Here is a 19,410-nt window from a genome sequence, read left to right as displayed (position 1 = left end):
TGTTTCAGCTGGCTTGCTGAAGACCAGAAATGTGCTCTCTTTTTGTCTTTCTCAAGGTATGGCTTACGGGAGTTTGTGGTGATTGCTCCTGCTGCAAATAATGAGGCCGTTGTGAGTGAATCCAAGTGTAACCTTTTGCTGAGTTCCATTTCCATTGCGTTGGGGAACACTGGCTGGTAGGTGAAAGCATTTCTTACCTTTTCACATGTCCAGGTAAAACTGTAGCATGCTGCATTTGTGAGGAAAAAGTGTTAAATTGTTAGCAAAATACATTCAGAGTTTGTTGGATTTGCACTTTAATACTGTTAGAGAAAGATTAAAAAATTTTCCATGGAGATTTTAAAAAGATTGATTCAATGTGTTGTTTATATTAATTTTTGTTTAAAAACCTTAAATGCTTTCAGAAGCTGCTAGAAGTTGTTGGAAAAATAACTTATAGAAAATATAGAAACAGTAGAAAATATAATACAGAAACAGTAGAAAATATAACTTATGGGGGAGGATTTCATCCCCGATGTGTGATAACAGTAACTTCCTAATCTTCCTCAAAAATTATTTAGACTGAAAATTAGGTAACTGAAGTCATGGATATGGCTGTGACTGTGACATGACAATTTGTTAGGCATTCTCTTTGATGATGACATTAATAGCATTTTTCTTTGATTCCTTGTCAAGTGTTTTAAAGTGCGTTCCACTAAGAGAAAATATATTCCAAAGAATATGAAATGACGTTTGAAATTATGCTAAAATATTTAGCTAGTTTTAAAGACTACAAGACAGCTTGACGCCTTAAATAATCTGAAATATTCATGTTTTGCAGTCAGGTACCACTGTTCGTGCAGATACACCAGAAGTGGCGCCGGATGTACGTTGGGGAATGTCAGGGCCCGGGAGTCCGGACTGACTTCGAAATGGTCCATCTGCGCAAGGTGCCCAGCCAGTACACTCACTTGTCAGGGCTGCTGGAGATCTTCAAAACCAAGATTGTAAGTGCAGCTGAATGTATGAAACTGAGGTTAGGAATAATTGTTTTATTACCTGGATGCTTGTAGATTCACCAGTGTCTGACCATGAAGAGTGACAGTTGGTGTGCGTGTGGTTCCTGGGTGTTACCACCTTCCACATTTAATTTTCACTGGGATGTGAAATAATGTGTCTGTTTTACAGTTTCCTTGTAACAACTCTTTTCCCCATGGCCCAAACAAACTCTATTTTGTTATTGGCAAGGAGAAGCGGGGGTTGGGGTGGGTTTTTATTCTGATACTTTGTAACTCCCCAAGCTGAGAGGGAAGAACACCACTTTAGGATGGGAGGAGACTGAGAGGGCTGCTTGTTTACGGAGTGGTATGGCTGCCTGCAGCCCTACACAGCCAGTATTGGTAGTAAGCAATTTGAGCAAAACACTGAGGAGAAAAATCCTTAATGAAAACCTGATGCATTCTGGGTCAGAGTTACCAGCTAAATGGAGCATACAGATGTCTTATGCATTTTATCTGTGATTGTCGTGTTTAGCAATGGCTTTACCAGTAATCACAGAATCATTACGGTTGGAAAAGACCTCCAGATTCATCAAATCCAACCTTCAAATACTTGGGGTGTCGCAGTTCTGCTAAAATTAGCTCTAATACAAGCTATTGTGACTTATTTATGTCCAAGCCCTGGAGTGTTTGAGAGGATATACTCTTTCTATTAAATTTCTTCTCTGGTATTTTGAAGGGGTGCCCTCTAACACCACTGCCTCCCGTTAGCATGGCTATCCGGCTGACCTATGTGCTCCAGGACTGGCAGCAGTACTTCTGGCCTCAGCAGCCACCAGGTAGGAGATCCCTGTCCTCAGAATAACGTGTTTTAAGACAGTCAGTGCTCTTGGTGTATCTTGCCAGAAGGATGAAAACGTTTTCTGCGTGAGTAGGAAAGGCTTCGGTTTCAACTGAGTCCAGTCCCACTCCCTGTGCTGAGCTCACAGGCTTAAAGCTCCTCTGAAATCATGTCTGTGCCTCATGCTTGGGACAGGTGTTTTGGGTAGGGCTGTGCCTAGAAACATGGGGTTTTGTTAGCATTTAGAGATGCAATGATACTTCTAAAATGGTAGTATATATGTGAAGTGAAAAAGGTGACTGACGGAATCTGGGGAGAACTCTGCCCTGAATTCCTTAGGGAAATGTTTAGATTCAGGTTCTAGTAGGTGCTAATACTTCATGGGAGTATTTGCCAATTATTTCTATAAAGTACCTTTTTTTAATACCTCACTATCTATATTAACCATGGGAAAAGCAGAAAGTGTTATATGGACCTCACATGAGGTAAAAGTTTGTATTTTTGTTGTTATTGTTTACAGAGTGTTGAATAAGCCAAACAGTTGGGTTTTGTACTTTTTTTATTGCATGAACAACTTCTGATCAAGTCTTTTATTGTAGTAGTCTTGTATGAGTGGAAAAAGGGGAAAAGTAATATATAGTCTTGAATTTAAAGTACATGCACCAGACTTAAAAAGTTTATGCCATAGTGATGCTGTTTAGGAAAAACAGAGGTAGTTGCTCACTTGGTACTCCCAAAGTGATCTCTCATATTGTTGCTTGATAGTGACACTGTCTTCCTTGGGTGTCAAGCATTTGTTTTTAACAGACCTATTTCTATATAGGTAGCATCAAAAAATAAATAATAAATTTCTCCTGGCTCAGAGGTAAACAAACCTGTAGGAAGAAGGTAAATATTAGTTCCTCCTTAACATAAATTTTATTAGTGATGTGGTGTTGTAGGTACAAGGTGGTGGAGCACTTAAAATGCCCAAGTTCTTTTCTTGACTTGGTAGTGGTTTTACGTAACAAGGTTAAAGTATTTAGGGCAGCATTTAGAGAGAGGGAACTCTGTGTGGCCTTGGTCTGCTTATTTAATTGTTTGACTTTCCTTTGCTTAAAAAGAAAATACACTAATGAAAGGTATGTTTTGAAGAAGTCTGTAGTGAGGTTGATTCTGTGTGCTTTGTAGCTAAGGAATGTATGTTGAACATATGTTTAAGGAGAGTCCTGCTCTTTAGGAGAGAAAGTTGGTGCTGTTTTAAATTATAGTTTCCCTCTTCCAGTAAACCAGGGTTACCTAAAGAACTTGGGAAATGAATTCTACAGATTTTATTCTTTTAATTGTTTTTGCGACACAGGAATCTATTCTCTGTGGTGTCTCTCTGCCTTGCTGTAGTTACTCACTGAGTCAGGATCCCTGGTTTGTGATGGATGAGTTGCAGTACTTTGATCATATTTCTAGATTTGAGCCGTTGGAATAACTTCTCCTTTAGAGGGTTCTGGTTAAGGGAGCCAGTGTCAGTGTGTTGCAGAGACTGGAGACAGTCAATATAATTTTTATTGCTGTTGCTATGTGCAGTTGTGGTTTTATGGTCACTGTGAAGAACTAGACCTGTAACTTACTACTGTCACTCAATTAGCTCTTCTCAAATAAAAGGAATTTAAATGTGTCTTATATCTTCTCTGAAGAAGAAATTATGTAATTAAGTGATCCAAATACTTTATCTGTTCTAATACCTCACTTGTTTTGTATATAAACAGTTTTCCAGATGCATTTAAAATGACAGATCAGATGCTGTAATAGCATTATTATAATGGCATTACAGTGCATTATTATCCATTCAAATTTCTGTTCAGTGGTGAAGGCTGTCTGGTTTTGATTTATGTATTTGAAGAATATAACATGGGAAGTGTCTGAGGATGTTGGGAGGCATCTTTAAGTACATGGGATTACAAGGAATCTCCCAGGTAATTTGATTAAGTCCTTAGCTGTAGGAGACATAATCGTCTTTTCACAAAATTGTCAACATTTTAAAACTAGTTGTTTTTTCACTCTGCGAGTTGCTCTTCTGGAGTCTTCCTTTTCTGCTTGGAGCTGATTTGCTGCCCAAATATTTTTATGGCACTTCTGTGTCTGTCTGTTCTTGTGTCAACATTGAATCTTTAAGTCTGTCTTTACAACTCTCATCTTTGCCTGTGTGAAGGGAATAGCCTTCCCTCAACATGAATTACGAGAATTTTACCTGTCTTTTTGAATGTCCTGTTGCATGATTACTTCCCAGTTTCTGTTGGAAGCAATTACTTTGTGTGCTAGGACTGTGTTTTCAATGCTCAGTCACCCTGGTTGCTCAGCTGTTCTCTTGTCGTCTACATGTTACAGTCTTTGCTGTGAAATTAAGATGATATGTTGCTTCAAATATTCTACAAATTCCACATGGAAAATGTATTGACTTTTCTTCAGATATAGATGCCCTAGTCGGGGGAGAAGTTGGAGGCCTTGAATTTGGGAAGTTGCCATTTGGTGCCTGTGAGGATCCTATTAGGTAAGCAAGAGTTCAGAAAACTGTTTTATAACTTCCTTAATGGAGGGCTTATAGGTACATTATTTCAAATTTTAACTTTGCCCACCTACCACTTAGGATGTCTCTAACAGATATTTAATTATTCCAGTACATCAAGAATATAGTTTAATAGCAAACGAGGCCATTTGCAAAATTTTCTGATGACATTCAGAGCTGAAGCTCTGCTCAAATCAAGTCTTGCACCATAAACTTCTGGAGTACTCTATTTATCTCTGAAATTATTATGTTGAAATATAACTTAACTGAAGATAAACCTTAAAAATTGTGTGCCATTGTTCAAGGGTTGGACTTGCTCTCATCCATGACACTTGTAGAAGACTTAAATTGAGCAGGTCTGCAAACTGAGTTGTTCCAATGTGTCCCCTTCTGAACACCCCATCACCCTCAGCAAATCCAGGAGTTGTTTGGATGTATTAGACAGTGTTCAGTGCTGTAGGCAGTTCAGGGAAGTTGAACACGTTCTGCCAGCACTGAAAGACTGAAATCTTGCTTTGTTTCAGTGAGCTCCATTTAGCTACTACCTGGCCCCACCTGGCAGAGGGCATAATTGTGGACAATGATGTGTATTCGTAAGTATTTTGTCTGAATTGCAAATATCTAGAAGTGTACTTTATTTAACTACTGCATTTTAGTGACATCTAAAACACTGTGTGTGGCTTTGTGTGTGCAAAAAAACTCCTTTTGAGGAGTGGTAAGGTCAGCTGATGGAACATCTCATTTGAGAAAACATCTTCTTTTTAAACATGTACTGTGTGAGAAAATATTATTGTATTGTAATCTCAGCAGAACACACACCTCTCTTTTTGAGCATATTCTCGTGTTAGACTTGAACATTATTTCTTGGAAAAGATAATAATGGAGTGTGGAAAGCAAAAAGAATTCACTGATTGACATCCCTCTCCCAAAAACTGTCATCCAGGTTTTATGCTAGAGAGAAATAAACCATGTTGGGTTTCTTCCTTCTTTCTTAATTAATGCAGAAATGAGTTTTCAACATTAATACACTTCAAAAGAAGACAATTTAGTTCTAATTGAATTTTTCTTGTGTGTCATGTACCTACATGAGAACAGGGACTCTTGCTTGCATTTCAGAGTGTTTGTCATGTTCTCCTGTGTAATGTGGTGCATATTGTGGCTTCCATGGCCTCACTGGCTCTCACAATACATTTATTGAGAATTTGATAGTTATCTCTTGCAAACTTATGGTGACAACATGGCCCTTAGTTTGTTTTGTTTTCTTTTTAAGGGACCTGGATCCTATGCAAGCCCCGCAATGGTCTGTGAGAGTCAGAAAAGCAGATAACCCTCAGTGTCTACTGGGTAAGACATCAGAATTTCCTGTCTTTTCTTAGGGCTTTTAAGCTACTGAGTTGTGAAGTCAGGTTTGAATTGATGACTGCCTGATGACCTCTGTTTCCTCATTTCCCATATTTTTTTGAGTGGACAGTATTTGGGGCTTGCTTTTCAAGAACACAAACTTTGCAAAAACATGAGTTTCTGTTTTAGGTTACTCTGTGTCTGTGTACCATGAACTTTTCTGCTGTTCTCATTTCATCATGTTCCGGAGAACAAGAATTTTCTCTGTGTATTCTGTGAAAATTTAGATTTCCTGGAATCTTTCAATTTTATGAAGTGCCTTCTGCATATATCCATCTGCTTAGCTTGATCAGTCTATTTGACAGGGAGGATTAGTACATCTGAAGAGCTGTACTCTTACCTTTAAGCTTGTGGGGAAAAGGGCTTCAAAACTTTCAAAGTTTCATCTTGCTTTGGGTGAAGAAGTGGATTCAAGTGCAGGCAGAGCTGTGCTCTGGAGAGGTGGCTGATGCCTGCCTAGGTGTGCATTTTCCTAAGCTTTAATTATGATGTGGTTTAAAGATATTTGTGCTTCAGAACAAATTACCATGTTCTTTCAGATTAAAAGATAAAAATTACTGTCCTTTGGGCATAATTTTGAGAGTTGCCTTGTTGTTCAGTGAGATTTTTAACTGAGTAGTAATTGAGAGACTTTGTTTCTCTGCCAGGTGACTTCCTTACCGAATTCTTCAAGCTCTGCCGTCGGAAGGAGTCGACTGATGAGATCCTTGGGAGATCTGCATTTGAAGAGGAAGGAAAAGGTAAAACTAAAATCCTGTTGATTTGTGTTACTTGCTTTTAAATTGTTTCCTGTTATTTTACCTTCCCTATCCCCTTTTCTTGACTTAAGATTGATTGCTATTTATACTTACAACTCTTATGCATTTTCTGTAATACTGGGGATTTTCTGGCCAGTGCTACATGGTGAAATTTCTCAAGAATTCTAGGCAAGCTTGGCTCCCAAAGTCCCAGAGGACAATTACCTCTGTTATAGTTGTGTATGTGTCTTTTCACTGGAATACAAAAGCTTAAAATTTGACTATAAATGTACAAGAGTTGGGTTTGAGCACACATCAAACACATTTGTCTGTATTATGTCTTTTTGGTTTTTTCCACTTTTTTTTTCTTTTTGATGTACTCTGTAATACATGTTTAACAGCAAGTTTAAAAAACCTTTAATCTGTTTGAAAGGCTTTGCCATCATTCTCTCCATTTTAAGGAATTTTTAGGGGAAAAAAACCCCAAAATAAAAAAAAAAACCTCCCCAGTTGTCTGAGCAGCAGGTCAGACTTTATCCCAGCTATATAGATACTGACATCTTTTTGATGTCTCTGTCCCTTTCTTTTGCTTTTCTTACTGTATGTAGTGAACATTCCCTTCCTTCCTGCTGCTTGTCACCTTTGCTTCCCTCCAGATATGGCTTATAATGTATTTTCTTTGGTTATACTTGATCTTAATTTTGAAGGAGCTCACCAGTCAGCTTAAAAAGGTGTTAGACTGAGTAGGGGGCTTGACATAGTCTCTTTAGCTCTTCTTAGCTCAATTTTCTTGCAAGGTTTGCCAAGATGAGCATTTTCAGGCTGCTGGTAATTATTCACTTCAGTTTATCTGCCCTCTCTCTAACAATATTGATTCAGTTTGTTGTTAGAGACATTCTAAAGCTCACCAGCATCAACTCTGGAAAAAAAATCTTCTGATTTGAGAAGTTTATCTGGGGATTCTAAAACAGAATTATGCTTACACCATGTAAGGTCAGGTATATAGTGATTAATACAGGGTTTATTAAGGCTTATCTAAAGCTTTAGCATAGGCTTGAGCTGCCTTTGTTACCTACAGTGTATTCATTGGTATCATATGTGAACAAGGTTTAAACATGGACTCTTCAGCAGCCTTTTGTGATGCTCTGATAGTGACTGTCTGCAGACAGCTCAGTCTAGACTTTAGTTGGTAGATTAAATCCAGGGCAGTCTGCGACTCCTTTATGACTTTTTCTGCTGTTTATATTCGCTGACAGTGAGTATCAGGATGGAACCTGACAGCACAGAGTGTACCTCTGGTTAACAAGGGGCTAAAAATCAGTACAAGATAAAAAGGCTGGATAAGACAGGTGAACTTTTAAAGAGAGATGGTCAAGTGTTTGTGGGTTTTGTTTTGTTCTAATTGCTTTTATTTTATTTTGTAGAGGTTGCTGACATTACCCATGCCTTGTCCAAGCTCACAGAGCCAGCACCAGTCCCAATCCATAAATTATCAGTCACAAATATGGTTCATAGTGCAAAGAAAAAAATCCGCAAGCACAGAGGTGTGGACGAGTCGCCTTTAAACAATGATGTGCTGAACACCATTCTACTGGTAAGTGACTCTTGGGGCATGTGAAATTCAGGTAGAACATGCACTGATGCATTTGGCTTATATTCCATAGCAGATTTAAAGGTGTCTGATATCAGTTCCATTACTTCAGTTGCTATTATCAGCTTGAAACAGCCTGAGTTGTTACAAGTCTGTGCAATATAAGTGAACTGAAAACAAACTCTCAAGTCTGCCAAGAGTTTAGTTGTAGGGATTGCTGGTATGTAGCCAGCAGTACCTTTAGGGATAAAGTGGGAAAAGCAGGAAAACCATACTGATGGAAGGTTGATTTTTTTTTTCTTTAAGTTCTTGTTTCCTGATGCTGCTGACAAACTTGCAGATGGATTTGAAAGCAGAGCCAACACTTCAGCAGGAAACAATCCTCCTCCAGAGAATGAAGATTATGTAAGTTTTACTGGCTGACACTCAGGAGAGAGAAAGCAGTTTTGACTGTGTGTGTTCATACAGGCTTTGTGGTTGCCCTACATCTTGTAATAGGTAACTTTTGGAAAGAGGAACTTATCTTCGTGGAATCTCTAAGTAAAAGTAGTGATCATTTCTTTTTCCTTCTAATTTCTTTTTCTTCCAAAGACTGTAATTTTTGATGTCTTATACTTACAGACTTAAAATGTGGTTAGCCACTTGTACTGCTGAAGAGATTACATAGTTTGGGAAAAAATACCATTGTTCCTGTATTTCTTGCTTTCTTTTGTTTTTTTGCCTAGAATCTCTTCAGTCAGTTTAAATCTGCTCCCTCTGACAGTCTGACCTACAAATTAGCTCTGTGTCTTTGTATGATAAACTTCTACCATGGAGGAGTCAAAGGGGTGGCACATCTTTGGCAAGAGTTTGTGTTGGAAATGCGCTACAGATGGGAGAACAACTACCTCATTCCAGGGTAAGATTTGCTTTTATTGTCATTCCTTTGTTGTAGAAAATGTTCTTTGTTCCAGGAAGAGAGTCCACTGTGAATTTGAAACATACTGGTTTGGGTTTTTTAATTGCAAATCCTATCCTTTATTTTTATTACCCTACTTCCTTAATGCAAGAAAGGGCAGAGAGTAGAAAAGCATCTGTGCCCTCCTTTGGAAACTTCAAAATGTCTGTGGAAGCTCAACTTAGAGATCCCTCCACTGTGTGAATGAGGGTGGGTAAAAAAACTTAAAGGAATGCTTGGCTCCCAGTTCATCTATTAGAGAAACAGGAAGGAACTGATACAGGGAGAAGCACCTTTGCTTTGTGGTGTAGTTTCAACCACTTTTCTGAGGAAGCTGTTCCAAGTTCCTGCCTTTTCAGGTATTCCAACCCTTCCAGCCTTTGTCTGCTGCAGCAGAGCTTGTTACAGACCTAATGAAGGGCTCTGTGAAGATCAGGTATCAATGCAGAGCAATAATATATCCTACTTCTGGGGTTTTGGTTTCTTGGTTTCTTGTGGTTGGTTTGTTTGGGTTTTTTTGTTAATGGGGTGAACTGGCCATTTATTCACTGATTTGTACTTTGAAATGGTTACACTACCAGATAAAATAGAATTAAAATACATAGCAATCACTCCAACTTATTGCAGTTTTAAAGCAAGTCAAAGATGCTTAATTTCTGTTTGTAAACAGTTATCCTTTTAACTTCCAAAGGGAAAACTGGCCAGGAAATGCAGGGTGTCTCTCTCATACTAGTGTGAATGACCTCTGAGCTTCTAAAATGACCTCTAGGAAATAAATATAGTTTAAATTCTGGACTTGTCTCCTGAGATTATAGAAGAGCTGTGTAGTTGAAATGGTGGGGGTGGGTTTAATGTGGGTATTTGCCCCTCTTTTAGATTTCATATGATTTAAGACCACATGTGTGAAAGATTCAACTTTATAATTGATAATGGTTACACTTCTACCTTTTGTTAGATTAGCTAATGGCTCTCCAGATCTGAGATGTTGTTTACTGCATCAGAAACTCCAGGTAAATATCCCAAATTTAAGAATGATTTTTCTCTTAAGGAAACTGTCAACATTAAAGCAGTTATTAGCTAAATATATTGTTGTTGTAGATTTAGTTATGCTTGTATTTTTGGATGTGGAATTCATTTGTTGGGAAAAATCTTTGTTATAGCAACAAGTTCAATGGAGTTGTTATCTTTTAGAATTGTAAGATGTTTTCAGGGATTCTCCAAGTTTTTCTGTGTGACTGTTTCTGTGAGAGAAGTAATTACTAAACAATTATTTTTTTGTTCCTTTAACTTGCTAGATGTTAAATTGTTGCATTGAAAGGAAGAAAGCAAGAGATGAGGGGAAAAGGGGGAGCGTGTCTGATCGTTCACCTGGGGCTTCTGGTGATGGCACAAAAGGAGCAGAACACTCTGCAGATAACCCTGATAAGGAAAAGGAATTTGGCAAGTCTTGGGAATCATGGAGTGACAGTGAAGATGAATTTTTTGAATGTCTAAGTGACACAGAAGACCTCAAAGGAAATGGACAGGAAAATGGAAAGAAAGGAGGAGCAAAAGAAGGCAACAAAGAGCCTGTGAACTTAAAACCAGAAGGTCGTCTGCATCCACATGGGAAGCTGATGCTGCTGCATCCTGGAGAGCCTCTCTACGTTCCAATAACACAGGTCAGGGAGCAAGAGCTGAGCCAGATGTGCAGCACAGCTCTCACACAACGGAACTCCTACCTGGGATTGTGAAACTGGGTATATTTGCAGGTTACAGCCTTATCTGTTGTTAAAGTCCTGAGTGTTTTTCATTTTTAAAGCTCGATTAGGCCATTAAGCTGAAATCTCCCGTGCTCCTTGTTTTATTTGAGAGTGAGTCTCCTTACCAAATTTCACTCCAAACAAGTTTTTTAAATAAGAATTAAGCTGTCTTACCTACCTTAAATTTGGAGTGTTTTAATTACTAGTTCCTGAGGCGTCTTCCATCCCCTCCTTACCTTCTTTCCTGCCACCATGGAGATTTCTAGCTGACTGAGCAGAATAAGGACCAATTTTGCTGCTCTGTTTTTTCTTTTCTTTTCTTCTTTAATTTCTCTGCTCATATCTAAAAGACCAGAGTCATCAGTTTTGGTGCCTTTCTCTTCAGTAGGTTTATCAGCAAACAACTAGAAATGTTCCCTGGCATCCCCAGGCTTTCCTGCAGGGTGGCTGGGCACGAAACAGGCAGCAGTGGTGCCTCAGGAAGCAGTTTGCAACCAGCCATGCATGAAGAGTACGGTGTTTTTCTTTCTCTTGAGAGAAATTATTTTTAATTAATGTTGCTTTGCTTGTGGTGACACTATCAAAGGCAAAAATTCGGTGTTGCTTTTAGGTCGATTTTAATCCATCTCAACAAAATAGTGTCAGTCAAACACTTGCCAGAGTTCATTTGGATTTTGGTGTTTTAACAATATATCCTTATATCATTCCTTCATTCTCAGGTTATTTTCTGTTTAGGTTCTCTTTGTTAGTGCCATATTCACACACACAGCTTGGCTGAACAGTTTAAACAGTAGAAAGTTCCGATTATTTCCCTTGAGTACAAATGAAGCAGAATGGACTTCTGGTTATAGGGAGCTTTTCCCTTCTCCTTCCTTGCGAAGGGCTGAGCTGAGGAGAGGCTGTTTGTAACCCTGTCTTTTTCCATGTTGCAGGAACCAGCACCCATGACTGAGGATTTGCTGGAGGAGCAGTCTGAGGTGCTGGCAAAGCTGGGAACCTCAGCAGAAGGTGCTCACCTCCGGGCACGGATGCAGAGTGCCTGTCTGCTCTCAGACATGGAGTCTTTTAAGGTACTGCTGCTTGGAGAATTCTGTGAGACTGCTTTCCTCTTAATTAAACTGTCCCTCTTGCTTATGTTGAGCAATTTTGAAGGGTTTTCTGACAAGTTTCTTTTTTTCTTCACAAAACAGTTTCAAAATAATTTCAAGCTGAATATAAAACCCTACTGCTAAAACTCTTGGAACACATCAAAATCTGTGACAATGTAACATCCCAGTAAATTTGCACAATGTCTGTGAGAAGGTAAAAAGCACAGAAAACATACAGTTGATAAATTGGGAATTAAAGCAGTTGTTCATCAGATTGGGACTGGACTAGCTGTGGTTTTGGGCAGTTTGTCCCACATCTTGTCTGAGCTCTGCAGAGGGAGCTAAGAGCACATACACTGCTGTCATCAGAGGAGCTGAAAGCTAAAAGGATTAGAGATTCTGTAATGAAATAGCTATATATGTATTTTAATTATTGCAATGTTCATAATAAAAGCATACAGATGTACTGTAGAGCATGTATAACATATCAACATCAGTTATTAGCAGTGAGTCATGGCATATTAGGTATATGTAGAAGTTTTATTTCTATGGTCAAAGTGATCTGAAAACTCAAAAATATAGAACCATAATTTGAAGCACAAGTGCACTCTTGATAGGTACATTGAATAGTGAACTGAGTTTCCCTTTATGTTCTGGATATGGATGTATTTATTAGTGTTGACATTGCATCTATGAGAAATGAAGCTGTTTTTGTTTGGGGCAGATTTTTTTTTTTAATTTCCTTTGTAAAAGAGGAAGAAAAGGTGAATTTTTTCACTGGAGTGTTAAAAACTGGCAAGTCAGTGCTGAAAGCATATTTATGCAGCCCAGTGATTCTTTTAGGCTTGGGCTGTTTTCCTCCAGGTCTTTAATGGTATAAGCTTATACCTAAAGGAATTTGTGAAAATTCCTATTTATTGCGTATATCAGGTACCAGATGGAAGTTTAACTGAACAATGTAATTTTTGAGCTGATGAATGTACATTTTGTGGGTGATAAGAAAGGGTTTTTTTGTTGTTGATGATGTGTGTTTTACCCCTTGCCATTGTCTTGGTTAATGCTTTATTCCCTCACCCTCCAAGGTCTCTGTCCTACTGTACAGTTTGATGCCTGTGGACAGAATTCCCTGAGTGTTGTCTCCTCTGCTATGGTCTACCCACTAAACCACATTGTGTTTCCTACCCAGGCTATCACTGTTACAGGATTTTCAGGAACGAATTTTCTCTGCTCTCCTCACTCAGGCAGCGAATCCCGGCTGTTGCCTGGAGGACTTTGTGAGGTGGTACTCCCCTCGGGATTACATCGAGGAGGAGGTGGTGGATGAGAAGGGGAATAAAATCATCAAGGGTGAGCTGAGCGCCCGGATGAAGATTCCCAGCAACATGTGGGTGGAGGCCTGGGAGACGGCAAAGCCCATCCCAGCGCGGAGGCAGAAGAGACTCTTCGATGACACCAGGGAGGCAGAGAAGGTGAGAGCTCAGTGCTGGTGACATCTGACCTGTAATGCTACAGGTAATGCCCTTCCTCCTTCCTCCTGCAACACTGAAACACGGACTGGTCCTTGCACTATGTCCTTGGAGTTACTGAACTGCTCTGTGCATGGCTGAGGGTTAGCTGGAAATTCCTGCTGCCCTACAACAGCGTGTGAAATACCTAAAGTAATGAGTGTGTGCAACATGACTCCACAGACTGTGTTACTGAGGTGGTACTTTGAATTATTAGTAAATAAACCAGATTTTTACCTGCATGTACGTGTTAGGAACACGTTAGTTTCCAAACACATAATTATTTTAGTTTCATTCTAACCTGTTGGGACTGGATTGATGTAAAACTACCTACCAAGTCTTGTCTTACAGAAGTGTTCTGTTCTTTCCTCTTTCCTTATCTTTGGGAAGTAGTTTTGATCACTAATATATTAAGTTTTCTAATGTTGTAGGTGCTTCATTACCTTGCAGTTCAGAAACCAGCTGACCTTGCAAGGCACCTCCTGCCTTGCATCATCCATGCAGCTGTACTCAAGGTAAAGGATGAAGGTAAATAATGTTTAATAAATTAAGATATTTTGGGGTGAGCAGTGATGCAATAATTACAATTTTGGTTCTTTCCTTCTAACAGAAGCAGTAGAAGATATCTCTTCAGTCAAGAAGATAATCAAGCAGATAATATCTCATTCCAGCAAAGTACTACGGTTCCCCAATCCAGAGGACAAGAAGTTGGAAGTAAGGCTTTTGTACTGGCTGGGGCTGAAAACCTGAGAGACTTTTGCACTGTTCATGGGAGTGCTGAAACCCCATGTTTTTAATTTTCACTTCTATCCAACTCTTGCAGGAGATCATCGCTCAGATTATGAGTGTGGAGGCAATCATTGCCAGGGCAAGGTCTCTGAAAGCAAAATTTGGTGTAGAGAAGTGTGAAAATGAGGAGGAGAAAGAAGACCTACAAAGGTGACCAGTGACATTCTTTTGTTTTTCCTCTGATGCCCTTTTTTTATACTTTCAAAATTTAGGACAGTTGGATACAGAAATACTAAGGAATCATTTTTAGGTGTCCCTGTCCTGAGACTATGGATGTTGTGTATATACCCTAAATGCTCCTCTAAATGAGCAACTCTTTGAAAACATGTGATACAGGTTATTTTACTGGAGTTTGGTTCTATCTTGATAGTACTGGGGATTTCATCTGCTTTTTGTGTATGTAAAAGGTGTATTGGATGAATTCTGTCACAACAGAGGTAAAAGTAGGACTAGAAATTTAGTATTTTCTGTAAATATTATGGAATGAAATACTCCCCTCCAAAGTTATATTTTCTTGTTCTTGTCTCCTTACTGATGTGAAAGCAGTCACTGAGGAGCTGTGAATGGGAAATGACAAGGCAGTTTCCTTGCATCACTGCCTGCTGGCAGATTATTTACTTAGTGCTCAAGATGACTAATAAGTCATGTTGAAAAAATCCACATTAGCTTGTTGCTGCTGTGCTGGGAGGAAGAGATGATGTTTTTGTAGGATGTGTTGGGGGTTCAGGGGTGTGATGTGTGACCAAAGCATTATCTTTGTGCTCAAAAATATCCATCACATGGTGTGTGGCCAACACCATGAAGGCTTTTTGTGTTGAATTAACACCTCTGCATTAGGAACCCGAGTTCCATTCTTAGATAACTGAGAGGAGATTTTTTCCTCAGACTTTCAGAATGGAGAACTGAGAGTAGCTGCCAGTTCTCACCCTGTGCAAATGATGCTCAGTGGAGGCCTCCTGCCAGGAAACAGCTCTGGGGTTTGGATTAGCAAACCGAATACAGCCACAGATTAAACATTCCCTTTTTCTTTGCAATGATTTGTTCCACTAGATTTGTAAACTGTCTCCTGGAGCAGCCAGAGGTGTCAGTTGTGGGTGCAGGAAGAGGACCTGCTGGCAGCATCATTCACAAGCTGTTTGTGAATGCTCAGAGGGTAAGAGGGAGCTCTGGGTTGCTTTTCAGACACTTGTGATTTAAGCAGAACGAAGGAATTACTTATCTTATGATGCCAGTGTATTTTGTCTGCGTACGTGCATGTGTTGTCATAAATGTGCTTGAGGTGTTTTTTGTGATGTTCAACATGATTTTGGCAATAACAGAACCTTTCAAGACAAAGGAAGAGTCAGTGATCTGGGATGTTAAACAATTGAAGCCAGCTGGGTAGACAGAGGTGTCATTAATGGCTGATGTACTTCAAATGATAACTAGTAATGCTGTTATGGCACAGATTTCTGTCTCAGCAAGAACAATCAAGTGTTGATTGTTTCACATAGGAATGTAGAGAAACGGGTCAAAATATTAAATATTTTAGAAGGGGTAACTTTTTAGACTGGGGACACTTGGAATATACTTGGAATACTCGAGACTACTTCTGTGGAAAGTGGCGTGCTGAGGAAGTGTCAGCTCTTTTTCAGTAGGAGTCTACATTTAGTTACTTATTGCCAGTGTTGCATGTTTTCTGGAGCCCCTTCTCTTGCTGATATTGATGCAAATATTGCCTTTTTATCTGAAGCAGTGTTTGTAATAATAAGCCTTAAAGTATTGATTTCCAAACCTCATGGACTGCAGTCACCCTTCAGTTTGTCAGAATTACACCTGCTCATAGCATCAAGTTTTCTAAATTTTAACTACAGTGGTAATAGCAAGGTAGCACAGTATTGCGGACACTTAGAGCCTGAAATTCCATTTGGGAATAAATGCTGGGAAAACATTGTGATTGGGTGTTAAACACTTCTAAGGTATGGATGATTTTGTAATAAACTGTATTTTGCAACACAGCATAAAAAGGACCATTCTGAAAACAGACCGTGGTTAGTGTGAGGGATGAAAATCAGAGCCTTTATTTTATCCTTCCAGTCTCTAGGGAAGATCTAGTTTGAAATCTCAACGTGCCAACCAGCCTGACTTACAGCCCCTCCTGTAAAGCCCAAGGCTGTGCCCTGTCAGTGCCTGCACACGTGTGCACTTGCCTCTTTAACACTGAGGCAGGGTTTTCAAAGCCAGCAGGTTTCTAGGTTAATGTTTGATAAAGATGTGTGCACATTTCTAGGGCTTTGTTTGGCAGGGTTGCAGATACTTCCCCCAGTAGCTGGTCACTGTTAATTAGGATGTCTTAGGGTGACAGGAGCCAACTTGAGACAACCCCCCCTTTGTGTTTGATCTCCCATGAGTTATTTGGGTAGAGAGCTGTTTGGTAAATAGAAGTTGAATGAACTCCTTGTTCATTACCTTTCGATCCTGGACTCCTCTCTGAGTTGTGTTTAATGTGTTATGTTCTCAAATTTTCTCAGGAAAATTCTGATAGCCAGTGCATGCTCTTGGAAGTAGAGTGCATGATGTCTCTTAAACCTACAGTCTCCTAACCTCTTGTAAGTCATCTCTGACTTGCCTTTGTTTCTGTCTTTCATCACTGGTTCTTTTCTCATCCCTTTCCAAGCTGACTGAATCTTCTGATGAGGTAACCAACTTTGTCCCTCCTTTCCCACTCATCTTCCCAAGCTGCATAGAGTTGAACCTTCTCGTAGAGATAGTAGAGCAGCTAGATTTAGTTTGTACTGTTGTTCACATATTAAGCATAAAAATAACTTTGTGTTTCCAGAATGGTTTTTCTGCATTGACAGACTTTATTTCTAGAGCATAACAGGTAGTGAAAAGAGAGTGAAATCTTCAATAATAAAAAACCTAAACCAAACCAAAACACCCCCCCCAAAAACAACAACAACAAAACCCAAAAAATCAAAACAACCAAAACCCCTCCCAAAACAAACAAACAAAAAACCCAAACAAAAACATTTCTTGAAGTGAATATTGATGTTTTCTGATGCTGAAATATGTGGCCATTCTTTATATTCTCTGTTGCCATCACTATTTGTTTGTTGAACAGACAGGTGTTTTGGGGGGATGGACAGTCCCTGGATTTTGCATTCTTGATACCAGGACTTACTGAAACTATGGAACGTTTTGGACAGTGATATCTGGGGAAGAACTGGGGTAATTCCATAAAGTGTAGCACAGGGTTTGCTAGAGCTGTTTTTGTGGGAACAAGTGGTGCTTGTCCATGGTGAATTCTGTGGCACAAACTACAGAGGCAAGTGGTGCCAGGCTCCCCCAGCTCCTGGGAGTGAGTGTGGGCAAGGGTGGGGAGCAGAGGGGCAGCTCAGAGGGACCATGAGGGTCATCCAGAGGGTTCTGCCATACCTCAGTGACAGTGCCAAGCTGGAGCTGTGCCTGCTGAAATTGGGCAGGACCCTGTTGGGGTACTGGTGGGTGTGTGTGTGTCCAGAGATATATGTGACTCTAGGGAATGTTTACTGGGCAGGCCAGCCCTTGTTCCAGTGTCCAGGGTCAGTGTTGCTGTTCACTGCCCGAGGCAATGAGCACCGGTGGAGGTGGTGTAGATCCTCCCTTGCTCTGCACTGCACTCCCAGCATGAGTGTCTGAAGAGGCGGGTGACTGTCAGGACCGCAGTAGTGGCATGGATGATTTCGGAGAGGAGGCTGGCCTGGCCTCCATAGGGAGCTGAGAGAGAGCCCTGCCTGAGGAGGGGCCGTTTCCACTGCTCACAACCCTCACTCACACTGCCAGAACATCAGGAGCTTAATCCGGGCTGAGCTTCACCACCCACACGTGCAGGTTCTTCCATCTGGTTACCTGCGCTTTGTTTCTCGGCATCCCATTAGCGCCCCGCTCTGCGTGCACGTAAAGCCTCTTGACGTGTTGCCATTTCTGATCTTCCTCTGCCTCTCTTCAGAAATATTTTGTGAGTCCCGTTAGGCAGCAGCCGTGCCTGTCACTGTGCCTGTGCTCTCTCCCAAGGTTTCGGCGGTGCCGCCGCTGGAGGAGGAGCTGCGGCGCTCGGGCTGTGCGGAGGATCGCAGGCAGGGGGTGCAGTCGGAGTTCCCTCCGCCCACGGGCCGGGAGGTGATCCTGCGCTCGGCCGTGCCCCGGCCCGCGCCCTACTCCAAGGCGCTGCCGCAGCGCATGTACAGCGTCCTCACCAGGGAGGATTTCCGCCTGGCGGGGGCCTTCTCCGCCGACACCACCTTCTTCTGAGCCACCGGCCCCGACCATCTTCCGTGTCCTCACAGCAGCGCGGGGCTCACGTCCCGCGGGAAGGGAAGGAATGCTGCGGATGGACCGGCTCTGCTGAGGGGACACCGCGTGCACCGCTCCCAAGGACTGGGGTTGGCAGCCTTGAGGGATGTCTGCAGCAACTCACCTTGGAGGTTTGGAACGGCTTCACAAGTAGTTTCAGTCACATCTTCGGGAAAGAAAATGTAGCAACCTCCTCCTTTCTGCCCAAAGGGAGCATCTTTTCTTTTCTTTGCATTAGCTTGGTTAATTATGGACGTGAATGGGCTGTGTGCAAATATTCATGCTGAAATTCCTGCATAATGTGCTGCTCTACACTTCTGGATCAAACTTTATCAAGTGACATTAATCTAACTAAATTGATATATAAACATAAGTAATTTATATTTATTGCTAATCATAATTACAGAGCCCAGTATGTTTTGGTTAATCACTAAATTTCAAGTACTTCTAAAATATCCTTATTTTTATTTAAAGTATACAGTACACTCTAGTTCATGCCAAGCCCTCCTGGCATTGCAGTTGTTGTCCAAAAAGATCTTGTCCCTTCTCCCAAATAGAAATAATGACATCTGGGGCTAGAACTGGACAGTGAGCCTGAGAGCTGGCACTGATGGTTTGGGGTACTTTATCCCCTTCTCTGGTGCAAGGGCCAAAGCTGTGTGAAATGACAGCTGCAGAGGTGTTTCACTGTGAGCAACTTGCTGGTATTTCCAGAGGCTGTTTGCCTGCCCCGTGTCTTTGCTGTGAGGATGGAACATTCTGTCACCTGCTGGCCCCTCACCCCACTGGTACCATCAGACACCGACGTGTTCGTGCCAATGTTGCTTCACAGTGACCTTCATGTGTTTAATGAGAATCAGCAAAAAATCAGCACCACTTTACACAGTGAAATGTACAAACAACTACAGTATTGTGGACATTATTCAATAAATACAAATTTATTATTGGC

The 19,410-nt window shown here is 40.8% G+C and overlaps 1 protein-coding gene across 4 annotated transcripts in view; it reads left to right on the top strand.

Moving 5' to 3' along the window:
• RAB3GAP1 (RAB3 GTPase activating protein catalytic subunit 1) overlaps positions 1–19,410 on the top strand; it is a 22,840-nt gene extending 3,430 nt beyond the window's left edge. For 2 of the 4 annotated variants that reach the window (XM_027656282.1, XM_027656284.1), the window contains 20 exons: positions 57–176; positions 821–986; positions 1,717–1,816; positions 4,261–4,342; positions 4,882–4,950; positions 5,628–5,701; positions 6,406–6,498; positions 7,920–8,089; positions 8,393–8,491; positions 8,812–8,984; positions 9,979–10,033; positions 10,319–10,684; positions 11,698–11,835; positions 13,095–13,322; positions 13,790–13,886; positions 13,969–14,072; positions 14,182–14,297; positions 15,198–15,300; positions 16,804–16,824; positions 18,183–19,410. In XM_027656282.1, the coding sequence (XP_027512083.1) occupies positions 57–176; positions 821–986; positions 1,717–1,816; positions 4,261–4,342; positions 4,882–4,950; positions 5,628–5,701; positions 6,406–6,498; positions 7,920–8,089; positions 8,393–8,491; positions 8,812–8,984; positions 9,979–10,033; positions 10,319–10,684; positions 11,698–11,835; positions 13,095–13,322; positions 13,790–13,886; positions 13,969–14,072; positions 14,182–14,297; positions 15,198–15,300; positions 16,804–16,824; positions 18,183–18,419 (2,611 nt within the window). In that variant the 3' untranslated portion in view covers positions 18,420–19,410. Of the gene's footprint in view, positions 1–56; positions 177–820; positions 987–1,716; positions 1,817–4,260; positions 4,343–4,881; positions 4,951–5,627; positions 5,702–6,405; positions 6,499–7,919; positions 8,090–8,392; positions 8,492–8,811; positions 8,985–9,978; positions 10,034–10,318; positions 10,685–11,697; positions 11,836–13,094; positions 13,323–13,789; positions 13,887–13,968; positions 14,073–14,181; positions 14,298–15,197; positions 15,301–16,803; positions 16,825–18,182 lie in introns of those variants that run through there. The other 2 variants (XM_027656283.1, XM_027656285.1) reach the window with 2 other exon arrangements.

The sequence above is a fragment of the Corapipo altera genome, unplaced genomic scaffold, assembly GCF_003945725.1.
Source record: "Corapipo altera isolate COAL_440 unplaced genomic scaffold, ASM394572v1 68, whole genome shotgun sequence".
Taxonomy (NCBI): domain Eukaryota; kingdom Metazoa; phylum Chordata; class Aves; order Passeriformes; family Pipridae; genus Corapipo; species Corapipo altera.
This window is presented reverse-complemented; position numbering and strand designations above follow the sequence as displayed.